Source organism: Saccopteryx leptura, chromosome 2, assembly GCF_036850995.1.
Source record: "Saccopteryx leptura isolate mSacLep1 chromosome 2, mSacLep1_pri_phased_curated, whole genome shotgun sequence".
NCBI lineage: Eukaryota > Metazoa > Chordata > Mammalia > Chiroptera > Emballonuridae > Saccopteryx > Saccopteryx leptura.
Window position 1 is genome coordinate 363,082,944 of NC_089504.1, and position 18,670 is coordinate 363,101,613.

Genomic DNA, 18,670 nt, shown 5'->3' on the forward strand with positions numbered 1-18,670 from the left:
TCACGCAGACTTCTGTCGCAAGATTTTTATTGACCTAATTTTTATATGATACTGTTTTCGGCCGATAACCCTAAAATGGGGGGGTGGTGTTCTGTTTGTTGAGGAGAAGGGCAGGCAGAGAGCAGGATAGAGCCATTATCTCGGATCTAAGTCAAGAGTTCACTGGGATCCCTCTCATCCCGAACTCCTACAGCGGCCCCACAGTCAGGAGGCCGGAAGGAAGGCAGATGGATGGTTCTGTCGAAGCCTTCACTCCGTGGGTCCGGTTCCAGCCCTTGTGTGGTTTCCTTTTCCTCCTCCAAGGAGGGATCCCCTCCCCTAAACTGTGGCTGTTTTACTCCTTGTAAACCCCATTCTGTGCCATGTCAAAGAAAGAAAGAAAAGAAAAAAAAAAGAGATTCCTCCCAAGTGGGCTGTGTTTGTATTGAAGATGGCTTCATGTCCATCCCATTCTTCTTTGGCTTGTGAAAGGGAACCAAAGTTTTGCAACCCCCAAACTGTGCCTGAGGGGTGTCGATTTTTAAGCTGGTTATTAAAAAAACACAAACCACTCAGAAAGAACCTTTCACAGCTTCCCCCTTTCTGCCTCGGACTGGGAGGCAAAGTCCTGTCCTGCTGCAGGAAGGAAGTGCTAACACAGACATCTTAGCATTACAGAAGAAGGTTCCAGGCGGGCTTGGTGGTGCACCCCCCTCCCTGCCCCCAAACACACACACACCGAGTTCTATTGTTTCTGGATGGCGTAGCAAGAGTTTGCTTGCTCATGCGCGCTCTCTCTCTCTTTTTTAAAGCTACCTGTAAATTGCCTAACTTGCCCTTCCAAAGTCCCATCCTGTCCCCTTCCTCCTTGGTCCATAACGTCATATAAACGTCAACAGCCCAATGCCTCTTCCGGGCACCTAACCAATGACCCCCCTGGCGTCTACCCCTGGAATAGAGTCTGTACATTTTCTCATATCAGCCTGTCTCTGTTCATTGGATTATTAGCCCGGCTAGAGCTTAGAAGGTGGGAAGAAAAGCAGTTTCAGGTCCCCGGGACTTGGAATGTCACGTGCATTCAGTGATGTTAACCCAGGGAGGCAGGTCAGTGTTCCTCTGTCCCCAGCGATCTGCCAGGGTTCTAAGAAGAAAGGGCCACAGGTGGGATTCTTCACAGCACAAGGGAAGAGTTTCAGGAAACTGAGACTCTTTCAAAGACTTTTTTTTTTTTTTTTCCACATGGGCCTCTGAATTTAAGAATCAATTTGGTTGTTTCTTTTTCCTCAGCAGTGTTTTCCTAGAAATAGTCCTTGTTTCAACAGCTATATGTCAAAGGAAATAGGTAACAGAGGGAATTCGAATGGGCTGGTCCCACTGTGCTCGTAGGAAGGGTTTTACTGCTTTACAAGCTTGTCGCCTACAAAGTATTGATACATTTCAGCAGTCCAAAGATGTCCATTTCTCAGGTGAGGAAGGACAGCTCAGAGGTGCTGGGCAATGTGCCCAAGGCCACACACAGCCTGGCCTTCCACCAAGCACCTCGACAAATGAGGCTACCTAACAGATGGGTCTCTGTGGTTTTAGGGTACACCTGACAGGGGCCTCGCTCTGAAGTATGCTCTTGGGGTTGGTCCCCACACCCGAGACACAGTGGGTCCATGTTGAACCTTCAGATATTTACAGAGATTCTAACTGGAACTCCGCCAACTTGCATCAGCCTTCTGCTGGGAGAGCGGAGATGGTGAAGGTCATCTCGTAGGGTTTCAGAGCCGGAGAACCCCCAGTTCAACCAGTACATCAGTTGCTAGACGCGGGGAAACGGAGTTCAGAGCTGTGAGTGCTGGTCCAGCGTCCTAGGCTCTCGCCAGGGGCGGGCCGGGAACCAGAAGCGGCAGGTCCGATGCCCGTGCCCAGGAACCAGAAGCGGCAGGTCCGATGCCCGTGCCCAGGAACCAGAAGCAGCAGGTCCGATGCCCGTGCCCGGGAACCAGAAGCGGCAGGTCCGATGCCCGTGCCCAGGAACCAGAAGCGGCAGGTCCGATGCCCGTGCCCGGGAACCAGAAGCGGCAGGTCCAGGTCCGATGCCCGTGCCCACTGCTCTCACCGAGTGCCAGGAAGCACCCCCCCCCCCCACTCTGCTGGCTTCCCTGTAGCGACTTCACTCGCTGTGTTGACTGGTGGTGAGTGCGGAGTAGTCCAGCAGCTCCTGGGTGAGGGCCTGTTTACAAACACGGGCAGAGAGCGACCCGGGGGGGCCCTGGAGAGAGGGCCCCTTCTCTGCGGAGAGGCGGGAACTGAGGAGGGAACGAAAGGAGCATGTGAGACACACACGGAGGGCAGCTGTGGAGGGGGAGAAGCTGCTGACCCTTTGTCACCAGGGGTGTGACCGACAGGAGCGGGGCTGCCACCGCCCCAGGGAGAAGGAGCCCGCTCTGGGCAGGGAGGCCGGCTCTGCAGAGAGGAGCTGGGCAGGCGGGGGCAGCCCGCTCCCACCTCAGCCTGTCTGCAGTTGCATCGGTGCCTGATTCTCCGTCCGGGTCCTCTGTCCACCCCTCTCTGCCCAGTGGCAGGGCCCATGCTGCTTTCTAAAGTCTGCTTCCAAGAAAATTCTTCTTCTCTTTCTCTCTTCCTTCTTTCTCTTCTTTCTTTCTTTCTTTCTTTCTTTCTTTCTTTCTTTCTTTCTTTCTTTCTTTCTTTCTTTCTTTCTTTCTTTCTTTCTTTCTTTCTCTTTCTTTCTTTCTTCTCTTTTTCTCTTCTTTCTTTCTTTCTTTCTTTCTTTCTTTCTTTCTTCTCTTTTTCTCTTCTTTCTTTCTTTCCTTCCTTCTTTCTTTGATCAAAAAAAAATTTTTTTTTTTCCTTCAGGAAACAGACACAGATTTCTCTGATTGCACTGATCTGTCCTGGCTGGCACTCAGTAATATACAATAAACATGAGCGGTGCCCCAGAGAGCTCCGGCACAGAAGGCTATTAGCTCTTAATTGAAACCCTCCCACCGCCCCGCTGCCCCCCACCCCCACCCCCAGCCCCTTCCAGGGACAGGAACTCGGGCCTTTGTGAAGCAGGGTCTATAACAGAGGATTCTGCCAAAATGAAAGGAATCTCGAGTTGACCCAGAGGAGCGGGATGCTCTTTTGCGCCCCACCCCCTTATGGCATTCAAAAGCTTTTCATTTACTGAGCAGTATTGAAATTCTAGGACAATGGAGGCCAAATCCTTGTGTTGGAGGTTGGGGGTTGGGGGTTGGGGGGAGAGAGAGAAGGAAGGGTTGGAAGAGGAGGAGAGGGGGGGAAAGACCCCATCCTTTGTTATTTCTCTCCTTTCCTACCCATTACCTTAATAAAGGGGTGGGGGGGGACCCTGTAAAGTCTGTAATGAATGATGACATCACTTCCGGCTGGCCTCCTCCTCCAGCTTCCAGACCAGAGAGAGACTGAGAACAAGACTGTTTACAGTTTCATTTTCAATGATTTTAAACCCTCCCCAAGGAGTGCTTTGATATGCAAACATCTCCCCCAAATGGGGATAATTATCTCTGGAGATGTAGCCCTTTGAAGAATAGCTCAGGACTGGTGGGCTTTGAGTCTTCCCACCCCAGGAAGAGGGTTCCGGATTCCCAGACGCGGAGGGCTGTGCTGATACACATTCCCCGCCCACCTCCTCCACCTCCTCCCCTGCCTCCTCCTCGTCCTCCCCTGGGAAGAAGGCTGTTTGAAAGGGGGAGACTTACCAGGGTGAAAACAACTCTTCTGTCCTTGTCTGTGGCCCAGCTGTCTAGCACGAGTTTCCTTTTTGTCCCCGGGGGTCTCCTCCTGTACAGAGTAGGCCGTAGCTTCTGTCTGGTTGACCCCTGCAGTCCGCTGGGATTCTAAGGTCATAGGTAGAAGGACCGAGGGGCTTTGGGGTGGCCCATTGGGGTGGGTTTTAGAAGACAGATAAGGATAAGCCACCTCACAGTTGTCACCACAGAAACTCCCGTGGTGGGACTGGAATCACCGGTGCCCATTCTTTCTCTTCCTCCTGCATTTTCTTCTGAAAATGTTTCCACTCTGGTCTGCGGCGCCAAGCGCCCAGTGAACCCGGAGGACGTGCCCCCGGCCGCCCGCTGGCTGCGTCTTGCCCCCTCTAGGACATGTCTGGCTGCGGCGGAGTTCACCTCTTAGGAAGCATCGCCTCTCCTCCGTGTCACTTCTACTCCGTGTCACCTTTCCGCCACGTCACCTTCTTTCCACCCTTTCACGTGTCGACGATGACGATGTAAGAAAGAAATGTCTGAGCCTGCAGAGAACTTTCACGAGTCTGTCTGAGCCGGGGTGACAACAACGGCCTGGAAGAGAAATCCCAGCGGGCTGAGTCTCGCTCCTGAGAATGGCTGGTAGGCAGTTTGTGCTGTTTGTTAGTATCCAAGGAGTCGGCGTGAGGACAGTTACGTGAAGTTCACGGGGGGTGGACTGGTAGATTGGGGGGCGGGAGAAAGCCAGGCGGGGGAAATCTCTGGGGATGGGTGAAGAGGGACGTGAAGAGATACTTCTTTTCCATCGGTGGGTGCGGGGTAGTTAACAATGAACATCGGCGGCTTGGAAAGGAGGTATTTGGGCAATAAGATGTCACTGAGGCGTTTCATGGTCTCCCACTCCAGGGGGAGACTGTGTCCTGGGGGATCTGGGTCAAGGGGGTGACAGTGACATTCCAAGTGTGTGTTATTGTAGATGTAGAAAGACAGGAGTCCGGCCCAGTCAAGGAACAGACTGACTCATGTTAAGGACTGTAAGGGGCTCCCTGCCACGATGCACCTGCAGGGAGGGACCGTCCCGTGTGGTTACTGTAGGTCTCAGAATTTGGTAGGTGGCCCCTTGTGCATCCACACGGGTCAGCCGGCCGGCGGGCTGCCCTGGCCGCCCTGGGCGGGAAGATGAAGCGCTCACGTCATGCTGAGCCTGGAGCGGAGCCCCGGCCTCTCCCACCTGGCTCTCCAATCCCTCCCTCTCTCTCCGGGACTCGGCAGGCTGGCCCCTGAGGCCTTTGTGCCAGGGACAGGCAGCGGAGAGAGGGGCTGGGAGGCCCCCTTCTGCCTGGGAGCAGAAAGCTCAGTAACTCCCAGGCGTCCTTTCATCAGAGGAGACTTTATTTTTTAATTTTATTTTCAGGGCAGAAAGTTTGATCTTCTGTCCTTTGTCGTGCATCTCTTAGGATAAGGCACGTTGCCTTTTACACAGCTCGCTTTCACCTAGGAGGGGGGTCTTCCTCTCTTGCTGAGGGGTTGGCAGGGGCGAAGGAGCCAGGGTGGATGAGGCGGAGCTGCCCTGCCCCCCCACCCCCCCAGACAGAAGTCACCTGAGACAGTGAGGGTAGGGAAATGGTGGTGACGAACACGTGCCCTTCTGACGGAAGCCTAGCTAGGCTGAGTGCGAGAGCGTGCGGGACTCCATGCTCCCCCCGGGAGAAAACCATAGTTCCTACAAAGACTTTTTTTTTTTTTTCTGAAGTGAGAAGCAGGGAGGCAGAGAGACAGACTCGTGCATGCGCCTGACCGGGATCCATCCAGCACGCCCACCAGGGGGCTATGCTCTGCCCATCTGGGGCGTTGCTCTGTTGCAACTGGAACCATTCTAGCACCTGAGGCAGAGGCCATGGAGCCATCCTCAGTGCCCGGGCCAACTTTGCTCCAATGGAGCCTTGGCTGCGGGAGGGGAAGAGAGAGACAGAGAGGAAGGAGAGGGGGAGGGGTGGAGAAGCAGATGGGCGCTTCTCCTGTGTGCCCTGGCCAGGAGTAGAACCCAGGACTCCCACACGCTGGGCCGACGCTCTATTGCTGAGCCAACCAGCCAGGGCCGAAAGACGTTTTTTTTAGAGTGGTTTAGGTTCAAAGCCAAATTGAGCAGAAAAGCACAGAGAGGTTCCCGACACGCCCTCTGCCCCTTCGTGAGCCTCTTCCTGCCCCACCGGAGGGGGCCTTTGTTAGAATACCTACAGTAACACATCCTTACCACCCAACGTCCATGGCTCACACTCGGGGCAGGTCCCTGCCCCACCGGAGGGGCATTTGTTAGAATACCTACAGTAACACATCCTTACCACCCAACGTCCATGGCTCACACTCGGGGCAGGTCCCTGCCCCACCGGAGGGGGCATTCGTTAGAATACCTACAGTAACACATCCTTACCACCCAACGTCCATGGTTCACACTCGGGGCAGGTCCCTGCCCCACCGGAGGGGGCATTCGTTAGAATACCTACAGTAACACATCCTTACCACCCAACGTCCATGGCTCACACTCGGGGCAGGTCCCTGCCCCACCGGAGGGGGCATTCGTTAGAATACCTACAGTAACACATCCTTACCACCCATCGTCCATGGCTCACACTCGGGGCAGGTCCCTGCCCCACCGGAGGGGGCATTTGTTAGAATACCTACAGTAACACATCCTTACCACCCAACGTCCATGGCTCACACTCGGGGCAGGTCCCTGCCCCACCGGAGGGGGCATTTGTTAGAATACCTACAGTAACACATCCTTACCACCCAACGTCCATGGCTCACACTTGGGGCAGGTCCCTGCCCCACCGGAGGAGCATTTGTTAGAATACCTACAGTAACACATCCTTACCACCCATCGTCCATGGCTCACACTCGGGGCAGGTCCCTGCCCCACCGGAGGGGGCATTCGTTAGAATACCTACAGTAACACATCCTTACCACCCATCGTCCATGGCTCACACTCGGGGCAGGTCCCGGTGTACACTCTGTGGGTTTGGACGAAGGCCTAATAATGTGTGTCCGCCGTTACCCAGTCACGCGGAGTGGCTGACTGCCCTGGAAATCCTCTGTGTCCGCCTGTTCGTCCCTCTCTCGCTCCTAATCCCTGGGAGGCCAGTGTTTTTCATTTTGCTGCTGATACTTGCTTTCTCCGGTTTATAGGCTCCTCCAAAAAAAAAAAAAAAAAAGACACTTTATTGGTTTTACCTTTTTTTAAGAGGCCATCCTTATTTCCTAGCCAGATTTGGCACGATGGATGCCAGGAAGAGCTGGTTGGTTTGGTTTGCTTGTCTTTATGGGTAGAGGACGGGGAAGGCCACCCTCCTGGACACTCTGATTCTGCTGTTTGTAACCATTCTTCTTGCTGTCACCCTTTTGTTTTTGAGAAATCTTAGAGTCTGGGCTTAGGCTCTGCGGAAAAGCTGAAGGTCGTGCAGCATTAGTTTCCTGGCCTGAGCCCTTGGGATTATCACCCAAGTACTTGACCAGCGTGAGTGGCACATGGCCACGTCCTCTGCTAGGTTGTAGTCCAGGAATCCGAGGCCTAGAAAGTCTGGAGGGTGGCCAGGGGGACATGCCAACTGGGAGCAGCACTGGAGTCCTCCGTGGAGGACTAACGGAAACTTTCCTGAAGACAACGCGTCCTTTTTTTAAAGCAACAGTAAATGATTCTATGTCAAAGTGTCTTCTTGTCTCTATTGACCATTCTTCTCCTTTCAATTGATTTTTTTCCTCCAAACAGGATCCAACCAAGGACCTGGGCAGCCTCTGGCTCTCTGTGAAGAGACTTGTCCTGTGAAGACAGCTTGCTTTAAGATTTTTGTTGGAAGAGCACAGAAAGGGACAGGTTTAGGGGCTGATGGAACGGTGGATTCGTTCTGATGGTGGTTGTTACACAATTCTATGCATTCATCAAAATTCATAGAGCTGTATGCCAAAAATGACGATATTTATCATGTAGTGGCAGAGAAGGTTAAAAAGTAGATGATTTTATATATATATATATATATATATATATATATATGCTGTATATATCTTTGTAGTCTAGAAAATGTGGGTATTTCTGCAACCAAGCACGGAAGTCATTCTCCCTCGGTGGGGTGGGGAGGGGAGGGGACAGGGTGGCCCAAAACTCCTCCGACTCTTCTCAGTTTTCCTCAGCCGGACTGGGAGATAGGCCTACCTGAGCCCGAGGCGGCTGGCAGCTTAGCCTCCTCTCTGAGGCTCACCCACTTCCATCCTCTGTATCCTGTAAATGTCTCAGCATCTGTCTGGCCGTAGGTAGTGAGTGAGCACACACCCACTCCCCTCCTCTTCCTTTCTCTGGCTGTGTACTTCGCGGGTTCACCCTACTCCGTTCAGGCACTGGACCATGGGAGCAGGCATGCCCCCCGGGGAACGAAAGAGGCAGAAAAAAAAAACACATCAGGGCAACGCTTGCTACTGGAGAACTCAAGTGTTACCGGCCTTTTAGCTCTTCTCTGGTTGCTTCTCTGGTTGCTTTGGGTCTCCGACTCATTTAGGCCTGAAGGTTGGTCTCTAATATTTTGCTTCCGGCAGTCACGTGAGGACCCCGTGGGGACTTGGCCTTTCAGTTGTAAACTCGGTGCTTCTCCAAAGCCCTGGACAGCCGGTCCCCAGCGAGCAGTCTGACTGCGCGGGTCAGCCGTTCATTTCCTCCGCTGACTTCTCTGGCGTGGCGAAGGCACACTGGGAGAAGTGAGCTCTGGCTCCCAAGGTTAGAGAAGCTCGGTCCTCCAACCCGATTCTGGTCAGCTGCTTTATGCACTGGCCTCAAGATTAGAAAAAGGGTTGGAAAGGGCCCCAGTGGCCGTTTTGGACATCCGTTTATCTGAGTGTTACGCAATCTTGTTACAAAACAAATGTGGTTTCACTTGAAGCCACAGACCTTGGCCAAAGACTAAATCAGAGAGATCCTCTAGCAGGGGTCTCCAAACTTTTTACACAGGGGGCCAGTTCACTGTCCCTCAGACCATTGGAGGGCCGCCACATGCAGTGGTCCTCTCACTGACCACCAATGAAAGAGGTGCCCCTTCCAGAAGTGCAGTGGGGGCTGGATAAGTGGCCTCAGGGGGCCGCATTGCGGCCCACGGGCGTAGTTTGGGGACGCCTGCTAGGGTCAGTGCTGTTCTTCACCTGTGTGTTCTCCTCCCCTCTGCTCATGTTGATGGTAGCTAACTCCTGGCGATGACAGAATTAGATGCATCTGTGAGCCCTTCCTTATCACGAAAGTACAGATGGTCCCATTTCCCCGCATGTTCCTTGAGTTCGCCTCGTGGTCTTCTGCTGGTAGCTTCATTGGCATAACCATGTTGTGTGTGTGCGCGCGCGCGCGTGCGTGTGCATGTGTGTGAGTACCTGTGCCTAGGCACTCCCGTTTAAGTTCAACACAAACATTCTTGTCTTCTCTCCCCATTAAACCTGGCCCCATTAAACGTGGCTTGTTCTGGCTGTGCGCTGTGTTCTCTGCAGTTTGTGGACCAGTGGGGCGTCCCCTCTCTCTCACTCTGAGACCTGGTTGACTCTCCGCTGAGACAGTCTGACCCTCACTCTTGTCCTGTGGCTCAAGTAATACGTCTTAGTCTCGTTCACAATATCCATGTTTTTAACATGATGGTGTCTCCTTTCGGGGGGCCATGGGTACAGGTGGACTATGTGAGTGAAGTGCATGACAGGTGCCACAGAGTAATGATTTCCCACCCTGGCTGCATGCCAGAATCCTCTAAAAGAGTCTGTGTTGGGGCCTCACCCACACGGGGCCTGACGAGCTGGTCTAGGGCAAGGCCCGGGCGTTGAGTTCACAGCACCTGTGATGCCCAGGTGCCACCAGGGCTGAGACCAGCTGTCACCACTGGCCCACTGCTTTCTCGTGACTGTGCTCACACACACGGAGAGCCTGAGACACCCTCTCCAAACCCTCTTGGTTCCCAAGTTCCTGCTCTGTGACACTGCTCTTTGAGATGTGGTGTTCCTGAGAGCTCACTGGGCTGTCATCGCCAGGACAATGAGAGGACACGCCCGAGTACACGCACCTAAGTAAGTGGTCTACTCTTTCAAAGTCTTGACTCTTTTTTTTAAGATATAGAGAGAAAGACAGGAAGGGAGAGAGATGAGAAGCATCAACACATAGTTGTGTCACTTTAGTTGTTCATTGATTGCTTCTTATACATGCCTTGACCTGGGGTAGGGGGGCTACAGCCGAGCCAGTGACCCCTTGCTCAAGCCAGTGACCTTGGGCTTCAAGCCAATGACCTTTGGGCTCAAGCCAGAGCCCTTTGAGCTCAAGCCAGTGACCATGGGATACGTTGATAATCCCATGCTCAAGTCAGCAACCCCACGCTCAAGCTGGTGAGCCTGCTTGGGGTTCTGAACCTGGGACATCAGTGTCCCAGGCTGACACGCTATCCACTGTGCCACCACCGGTCCTGACTCCTTTTTGAACAGTTATGGTCGCAGTCATCTGGCTCTAGCACGGATATACCTATTATTAAGGTCTTACCCTATGCACAAGAGAAAAAAGAATGCAGGTGTCTATTCAACGAGAGGACAGGGACGTGGTGCAGTGTGCTGTCCATGTGCTAAGAAGAAACCCCGGAGGCAGAGGGAAGGGGGCCGCAGCAGACGGAGGGGGAGCATCCCACCCCACGGGCCGACTCCAGGTCCCCAATCTTGACATGCAGGCCACCCACCCACCCCTCAGTGAGTCCCTCCCTCCTCGTTCGCCTCAGTCTCTTCATGAGGAAGCAGGGGACTGCAGGATACCTACCTCCAAGGCTCGTTGTGAGGGGTCCCGTCAGCTACTGTCTCCGAAAATTCCTCGGCCAGCTCCAAGCACTGTGTAATTCATTATTAGCTGTGACTCTCCGTTTGAGAAAGTGGCTTTCGTTCTGAGCAGCTCATCCCATCTGCCTCCTCCCTGCTGGCTCGCTTAGGAGGTTTATCTGGGGTACACCTCCTGTATAAATAGAAGAGACCCAAGAACACAGAGAAACCCCCCAAAAGGGCTCAGACCACCATCTGAATACCAGCTCTAGCCAAAGACGAAAGAAAGATGTCAGGCAGCAGGGGGAAGGGAGGTGGCTGAGAAAGCGGGGGCTGGGGACCAGTTAGGGGAGGTGACCAGGAAAAACACAGTCGAGAAGAGCGAGGTTGTCCGTGCAGATTGAAGCCCCTGCCTTCTCTGTTGAGGAGATTTCTAAGGATGTGGTCCTTCTTCCTGGTGAGGAGAGACGGCCGCCCTTACAGATGGCGAGATTTCTCTCAGAAAGGTCGACCTCTCCTGCAAAAGGGCGGCTTTCACCTGGGTTTCCAGAGCTTCTCCGTGCCTGCTCTTTCTTAAACACAGTCAGCCTAACACGATCCTCATGCCAGAGAGACGTGCTTTGGGGTGGCTGTTCTGTTCCACGTGTCGTGGAGGCACCCCGGAAACCAGCAGAGAGGACTCGGGGGCTGTTCTGTTCCACGTGCCGTGGAGGCACCCCGGAAACCAGCAGAGAGGACTCGGGGGCTGTTCTGTCCCACGTGCCGTGGAGGCACCCCGGAAACCAGCAGAGAGGACTCGGGGGCTGTTCTGTTCCACGTGCCGTGGAGGCACCCCAGAAGCCAGCAGAGAGGACTCGGGGGGCGTCGGCTGAAATGACGGGAAGCCTAGTTGTGCCTCTCACCCATCCGCCGCCGCCACGCCCGCCGAGGGGACAGTGGCCACAGGGCGTCCAGTGGACAAGGGCGGGGAAGCTTTGGTGTCACAGCAGCAGCTCCCTGGCTGCTAGTGTGATACTGAAGGGAAGTCCCGAGGCCCCCGAGTGCTTTCGAATATATGTGTGCCAACTCAGACCACCTCCGGGGGAGGGGGCTCCCCTGCAGCGGGTGCCCAGCCGGTCTTGGGTGGCCAGCCCTCAGGCAAGCACAGGAAGTCTGCCCACAGCTCTGAGAGCTATTGTTCTTGGTGGAGGGAGCTCTGCTTTCCGACTGGAGGCTAGTGAGGCTCTCACCCTCGTCCCTTTGCCAACCCTCTGATGTGGGTTCTTATTCCCAGTTGCCCGTTTAGCTGTTCTGTTCAGTCCCCGCCAGCTCTTCCTTAACGACAGCGAGGAAATGCAGGCAGCGAAGGTTCAGAGGTGGGTCTGGGGCCCAGGCCGGCTGAGGGCGGAGTCCTGCGTCTCTGCCCCTCTCAGGAGCGGAGCCACCCCCCCACCCCCACCCCCACCCCCACCCCCCACCCGGTGGATCTCTGCGGGGTGGAACCTGTATGCAAACTTCGCTTCCGCACTTCCCTGCCAAGACCCTGTCACCGCGAGACTACTGAGAACATTCTCTAGCACCAACTAACTGCCAGGCTTGGCTTGGTACCAAGGGTAGGTCCACCGTCCTCTTGAAAACCCGAAGTGGTAGGCATCATTTTTCTCACGGTGCAGATAGAACAACAAGCAACCGGAGGCATGGACAGGCTGCGTGTGAGCCACGCAGGGTCACATGCCTTAATCAGTGGGGACGCTGAGAGTCACACCGGTGGCCTGGCTTCCAAAGTCCAGGCTGGGTCCGGCGGGTCCTCCGAGGACAGACCCTAAGCCACCGTTCACAATGGCTCTGATCAATGTGGGAGGTTGGGTTTCCTTCGGTTGTGGTGGTCATTAATTCCGAGCGTTAAACTCTTGTGGACCGTCCCATTGCAGATAGAGTAACATAGGGGGAAATCAAAAACCTGGACTCCATTTGAACTGACCTGCTTTTAAGTGAGGTGCAGACTAGGTTGAGATCCAGGCCTCTTCTTTAATCCTCCATCCCATTAGCCTGATGCTGTGCTCATCTAAGTGGTTAATGGGCAAAGTGGGTCAATCCAGCTTAGGCTGAAGCAGGGATGGTGGAGGCAGCCTTCCTTCAGGGGAAGGGGCTTCCTCCCTTCCTTCAGGGGAAGGGTCTTCCTCCCTCCCTTCAGGGGAAGGGTCTTCCTCCCTCCCTTCAGGGGAAGGGTCTTCTTCCCTTCCTTCAGGGAAAGGGTCTTCCTCCCTCCCTTCAGGGGAAGGGGCTTCCTCCCTCCCTTCAGGGGAAGAGTCTTCCTCCCTTCCTTCAGGGGAAGGGTCTTTCTCCCCTGGCGGGAGGCAGGGCACTCTCTGGGGAGCTGCCCGAGCTGGCAGCTGCCACCTGAGTTCATGGCATTGTTTCCGTAAGTGTGCTCGGTACAGGAGATGGATCTTGGTAGTTTAGCAGTGGCTTGAATTGAAACTGGGAAGTTTAGAATGTCCTGCTGAGAGGTAATTATTTGCTCAAAAATAATGTGGAAGTTTCCTTTTCTTTTCTCTTTTCTCTCTTTTTTTTTTCTCCTTCTCATCTCTTCTCCAAATGTACAAATTGTACATTTAAGTGTATACCATATGTCAGGCATATTCCAAGCACGTTATGATCACTAGTTGCTTTAATTCTTATTAAACTCACATGAGGTGGGCAGTAGTAGCATCTTCGTTTATGCAGATGAGGAAAAGAAGCCCAGAGTGGCTGGGTACGTTGTTCAAGGTAACACCGCTTGTAGGTGGCAGAACGGGGATTTGAACTCAGGCAGTCTGACGCCCGAGCCCACGTTCCTTCACTGGGAAGCCAAACTGCTTCGGTTTTCTAAACCTCCTCACACCCGAATCCGGCAGGTGGAATCGTTCCCGTGTCACATGCGAGGACACTGAGGCTCTGAGAGCAAACACGGTGCCCCTGCCTCAGTGCTGAGTGCCACCACGAAACTGCGTTTGGGTCCAGGTGTCAGGGCCTGTAGCTATTGGAGGTTGTAACAATTTTGTCTACATACTTTTACAATTAATACTGCAACAGATACCACCCAAGTCTTTTCTTTCTTCTTCTTTTTTTAAATGGAAACTTCTAGAGTGTGTCTCGGGAGTTCCTTCCGGACAAGCGGGCATCACTTTATGCTTCACCTGATGCACCTAGTATTTATTTATTTTGGCTGCTGGCTGCAGTTAGTTGTGCCTCTAGGTACACATTTGGGAGGGAAGGTGGTGTCAGTGGTCCCTGTGATGCAGCAGGACCGCCCGGAGCCCCCGAAGGCGGCGAGCGAGGATGGGGGGCGGAGAGGTCTCTGGGAGCCCTGAGGGCACAGCCGTGGGGGCCAAAGGCCTTGGGTTCTGACATCAGATGTGTGGGACCCCATAAAAGCCGGGTGCCCTGAAGAATAAGGGGGAGGTGACACCCCCAGAAGTATCTAAGAGAAACACGTGTCCCACTCTTGTGCCTTCACGTTTTGGGTACTCAGTGTCTGGCCTCCAAACTTCAGATGGGACATTACTGTTCCTTTCAGCTCAAAAATCTTGATTGTATCTTTTTTTTTCCTCTCTCATATTTCTACAACTGTTCCCACATGAGGAGAGAGCCCAGGGTTCTCAGTGTTGACACTGAGAGGCAGTGGCTAACGAACGAGGCGTCACCTTTCTGACCCGCATCTGGTCTGTTTTCTGTCCTCAGGGACCTGATGCCCAGAACCCTGGACGGGCAGATCACCATGGAGAAGACGCCCAGTTACTTCGTCACCCGCGAGGCCCCCGCGCGCATCTCGGCCATGTCCAAGGACACCAAGCTGATCGTGGTGGTGCGCGACCCGGTGACCCGGGCCGTCTCGGACTACACGCAGACGCTGTCCAAGCGGCCCGACATCCCCCCGTTCGAGAGCCTGACGTTCCGGAACCGCTCGGCGGGGCTGATCGACACGTCGTGGAGCGCCATCCAGATCGGCCTGTACGCGCGCCACCTGGAGCACTGGCTGCGCCACTTCCCGCTGCGCCAGATGCTCTTCGTGAGCGGCGAGCGGCTGGTGCGCGACCCGGCCGGCGAGCTGGGCCGCGTGCAGGACTTCCTGGGCCTCAAGCGCATCATCACGGACAAGCACTTCTACTTCAACAAGACCAAGGGCTTCCCCTGCCTCAAGAAGGCCGAGGGCAGCAGCAAGCCGCACTGCCTGGGCAAGACCAAGGGCCGCGCGCACCCCGAGATCGAGCGCGCCGCGCTGCAGCGCCTGCGCGACTTCTACCGGCCCTTCAACCGCAAGTTCTACCAGATGACCGGCCACGACTTCGGCTGGGACTGAGAGGCCGCCTGTCCCCCGCCGCCCGCCCCCCCCCCCCACCCACCCCGGGACTGTGTCGCTTAGTTACCACTTGGCTTATCTATTGAGAGATGGATTATATGTATGTAAAATGTACAGAAATATATTTTATAATAATTTATTTTTAATTCGTAAGCAATTAATTCACTAAGCTGCCTAGCACACTCTTTAGAGAGACTTTAGCCCCATAACCTGTTAACATTCCAAAGCTGCCGGACGCTAATGGTTTGTTCTTTTCCTCACGATGGATGGTGCTTCCGTGTTTTCTGTGCCCCCTCTCCCTCCCCGTTATATTTAAAAAAGAAGAAGAAGAAGAAGAAAGAAGAAGAAGAAGAAGAAGAAGAAAAGCACAACTTGAGATTTTGTTGTTACGGGTATGCAGGCTTCCTTCAATCGCCGCCTGAACTCCTTTGCCGTCTCCCCGCCGGCTGGGTCTCACCGTCCAGCCTCCCTCTCTCTACTGCCCGTGCACCTCGCAGGAGCGCCGAGGGGCCCCGCTGCACTCCGACCCGGAGACCTCCTGTAGCAGCTGCCTCCTCCGTGGGGTGCTGTGTCCCGAGCATGTAGAAGCAGCCGCACCCTGGGATCACTGCCTCAGCAGGGACCGTGCGTCCTCTGAGGGCCGGCATGCCAGGGTCCGTTGACTTCATCTTTGGAGTTTAAAGGACAGCCCTCCGACCTCTCTTGCCCTAGCGCCTGGTTCATGAACCAGCTCGAAGTGTAAGCCAATGTCAGCCCCCTCCACCGCTTCCTCCCAGGTCACGCATGCGTGCGCGAGACGCTTGGGTGCTGCTTTAGAAATAGTGACTGGTCTCTTCTGATTTGCATGGGAGGGTGCCATGCTCCATTCTCCGGGCAGATAGTTCTGCTTTGACACACCAAAGAATCCCCTAGGCTCACAGAGCCATAGGCACACGCCCAGGGTGCCTGAGGGTCCAGACCCCAAGGGCTCAGGGGCGCCCCGGGCCGCCAGCCACCTGGGGGCAGTCCCAGTAGGCTGACAGCCTCAATGGATGAAAAGAAAAGGACCTCGACAGGACAGGTAGCCCCGCAGAGGAAGGGAACCCTCGCCCCAGGGCTCGGCGTCTGGAACTCCCGTCCTCGGAAGTCCCAGTTCATCTCAGATTGGCAATATGGTCTGTTTGTAGCCACCAATCCCCAAAGCGAGACCCCGGAGTGGCCCTTGTAAGGACAGGCTGGGAGACCTGGCCCCAGGCTGCCCGAGAGCCCTTGCACCTGGCTCTGGTGCAGCTGTCCCCTGCTCTCGCCAGGTCTCGGCGGAAAGGCTGGCCGCCCCGTTGTGGCTGACCCCACACCTCTCTGCTCAGAGAGCCGTCGGGGATCTTTTATGACGACTAAGCAGAGAGCATGTGGGCAACCGCATAGCAATATCGTATAATGACGTGCGAACTGTCCTGTCAATTTTCTAACCAGAACGGTTCTACCTTAAAAGAATTGTTCGACTTATACATCCTTCCAGGCATATCTGTGGGAAGATACATACAAATTGTCTTCGTGGTTTGGGTCATGATATTTACAAAGGACGCTTTTTGTATGTTGCAGGGGCTAACTTGCCTGATGGACTTAAGAGAACTTATCTGAAGAGAGAAAAAGCAATAATTCGTTTTTAGAAACGGACGGTCAGAGAGGTCACTGGTCTATAAGTGATGTCTTGTTGATGGTCTGGTTTGTATCTCTGCCCACAAGTTTTAACCCAGATCTAGCTAGGCGATGCTTCACAGCAAAACGGTGACCCTGTAGTTCCGTGTGGGAGGCTGGGGCGGGGAGCCTCGGTGCATTCCTGGGACGTCCTGTCACCGGCTAGCTTTGTTCTTGCCTCGACCAAGCATTGCACGACCTGTAGGCGGGTGCCGCCGTGTCTGCCGCTTGGCTCTCCCCTCTCGCTGCTTGGGCATCAAAGATGTCTGGACAGGGTGCTCATCGGTCACAGGTCTTTCCAGTGAGAAGGCCCATTTGAAATAAAGCTGAGGACACCTTTTCCATTGCAGCCTAAAGTGAATGTGGATGTTCACACCTTCCGGCTCGTTCGCCTGCCTGTCGGCCTCCGGTCCACTCTCGCCATCTGACCAGCGCAGGACGTAGAACGGCAGGGAAGTTCAGAGCAGGGTTCGCAACAATGCGGTTAGAAAACACGCGGGAGCCTTCCGTTCTCTTCAGGTCCCTGTCCTTTCTTTCAAGCTGGACCCTTTTAGGTGAAGTTGCTGGTTTCCTGCCTTAAAACCGAAACAGGAAACTTTCAGATAAGAAGGAAGGTCATTGAGTCATAAACACTGAAGCGGGTCAAGATTCTTTTCTGGGTCAAATCCTCAGATTCAAACAGATGTCGACAATTAGCACTGAAGGACTAGAGCATGCTATTTTTCTCTGGGTAAGAGGAATAAGATAAGTCAGGCTTTCTGAGCATCTCCTCACAGCAGTTTGCGAGCCTCCAGCTCCTGGCCGGTGCGGACGCCCATCATGGGACGGTGCAGGGTCTGAGCCTGGGGACCTTCCTGCTGGGGAAGATAGCCAGCTCTCAGCGTAGGCCTTGGGTCTCCCCCAGTTCCTGCAATCTGCAGGGCCACCCGCTTGACGGCCAGCCGCTCGGAGACAGACACTTTTCCCTGTTTTGGCCACTTGTCCTAGTGTGCATTTCGTGTTTCCTCCAGTTTACAGGAAAAGCTCTGATAGTCGCTGGAACACTTCATTCCTCTTGGTTTCATTTCCTTTCGCACTAAAACCAAAAATATTCACAACAAAATAAATAAGATCGGAGGACTTTCTGGCTCCCATTGATGCCATGCTTGCTCTGAGGTGTGTGTGCAGTGGGCTGTTAACTTGGGAGGTGGTACCTGGGCAGGTCTGGGGTACAGTGACCTAGTTGGTCGATGGAGGAGGAGATATTTTTCTCACTGGATTCTCTTTAGAAGTCATTTTTGGGTGACAGATACATTCTAGACCTTTGGAGAAACAGTTTCAGACCCTGCCAGACGGTATTTTCATGAGAAAGGAAAGTGGAAGGTCCATGTTCCTATGTATCTGAAGCGGTGACATCAGAAGTCAATAATGCTGTTTTTCTTTTTAGTTTCTCAACGAGGATGGTCCATAAAACGTAAAGGCATGGTTAGATTTCTTTTTTCACTTTTGTAACGTTAATTTATGACTGAGTTTCATTCCACTTCGTCATCTAAAATACTGTGCAAATTCGAGCAGTGTGTCTTCTTATAACCTGGATGTTAGACTAGCCAATATGTACAAAAAATAAAAAAATAAAAATCAAGTATTTTGTCCTATGTATAACACAAATTAATTTTACACAGAGAAAAAAAAATGTTTCTAGGAAAAGGAAATTCTGGTAATTGATACTATTTCTTTGTATGAACAAATAAAATATATTTTACCAACTTGCGGGTCTCCTTTTGTGTTTTGTCGTGTGTTACAGAGGAACCAGGAACTGATACTTTACTCAAGGACTAATCGCATGCGTACACACATACACATACACACCACGCACAGGAACTGATACTTTACTCAAGAACTAATCGCACACGCACACACATACACACACACATACACACCACGCACAGGAACTGATACTTTACTCAAGGGCTGATCGCACGCGCACACACATACACACACACACCACGCACAGGCATTCTGCCAGCAGGCTGAGCTTTCACATGGAAAAGGGTCCGCTGCAAAATCAAAAGAGGGCAAGAACATGTGGAGCACATTTTTGCAGGTGGCTGAGGGATACAGGATGGGTGAGAGGCCCTCGGCCCCTCGGAGGAGAGTGGCGCCCCTAGAGGAAGCG

At 53.6% G+C, this 18,670-nt stretch overlaps 1 protein-coding gene across 1 annotated transcript in view; it reads left to right on the plus strand.

The window, feature by feature from the left end:
- The window catches only part of HS3ST3B1 (heparan sulfate-glucosamine 3-sulfotransferase 3B1), a 44,290-nt gene extending 26,028 nt beyond the window's left edge, over positions 1–18,262 (plus strand). The window contains exon 2 of the mRNA XM_066364920.1: positions 14,220–18,262. Coding sequence (XP_066221017.1) covers positions 14,220–14,838 — 619 coding nt within the window. The 3' untranslated portion in view covers positions 14,839–18,262. The remainder of the gene's footprint in view (positions 1–14,219) is intronic.
- Positions 18,263–18,670: the final 408 nt, after the last annotated feature.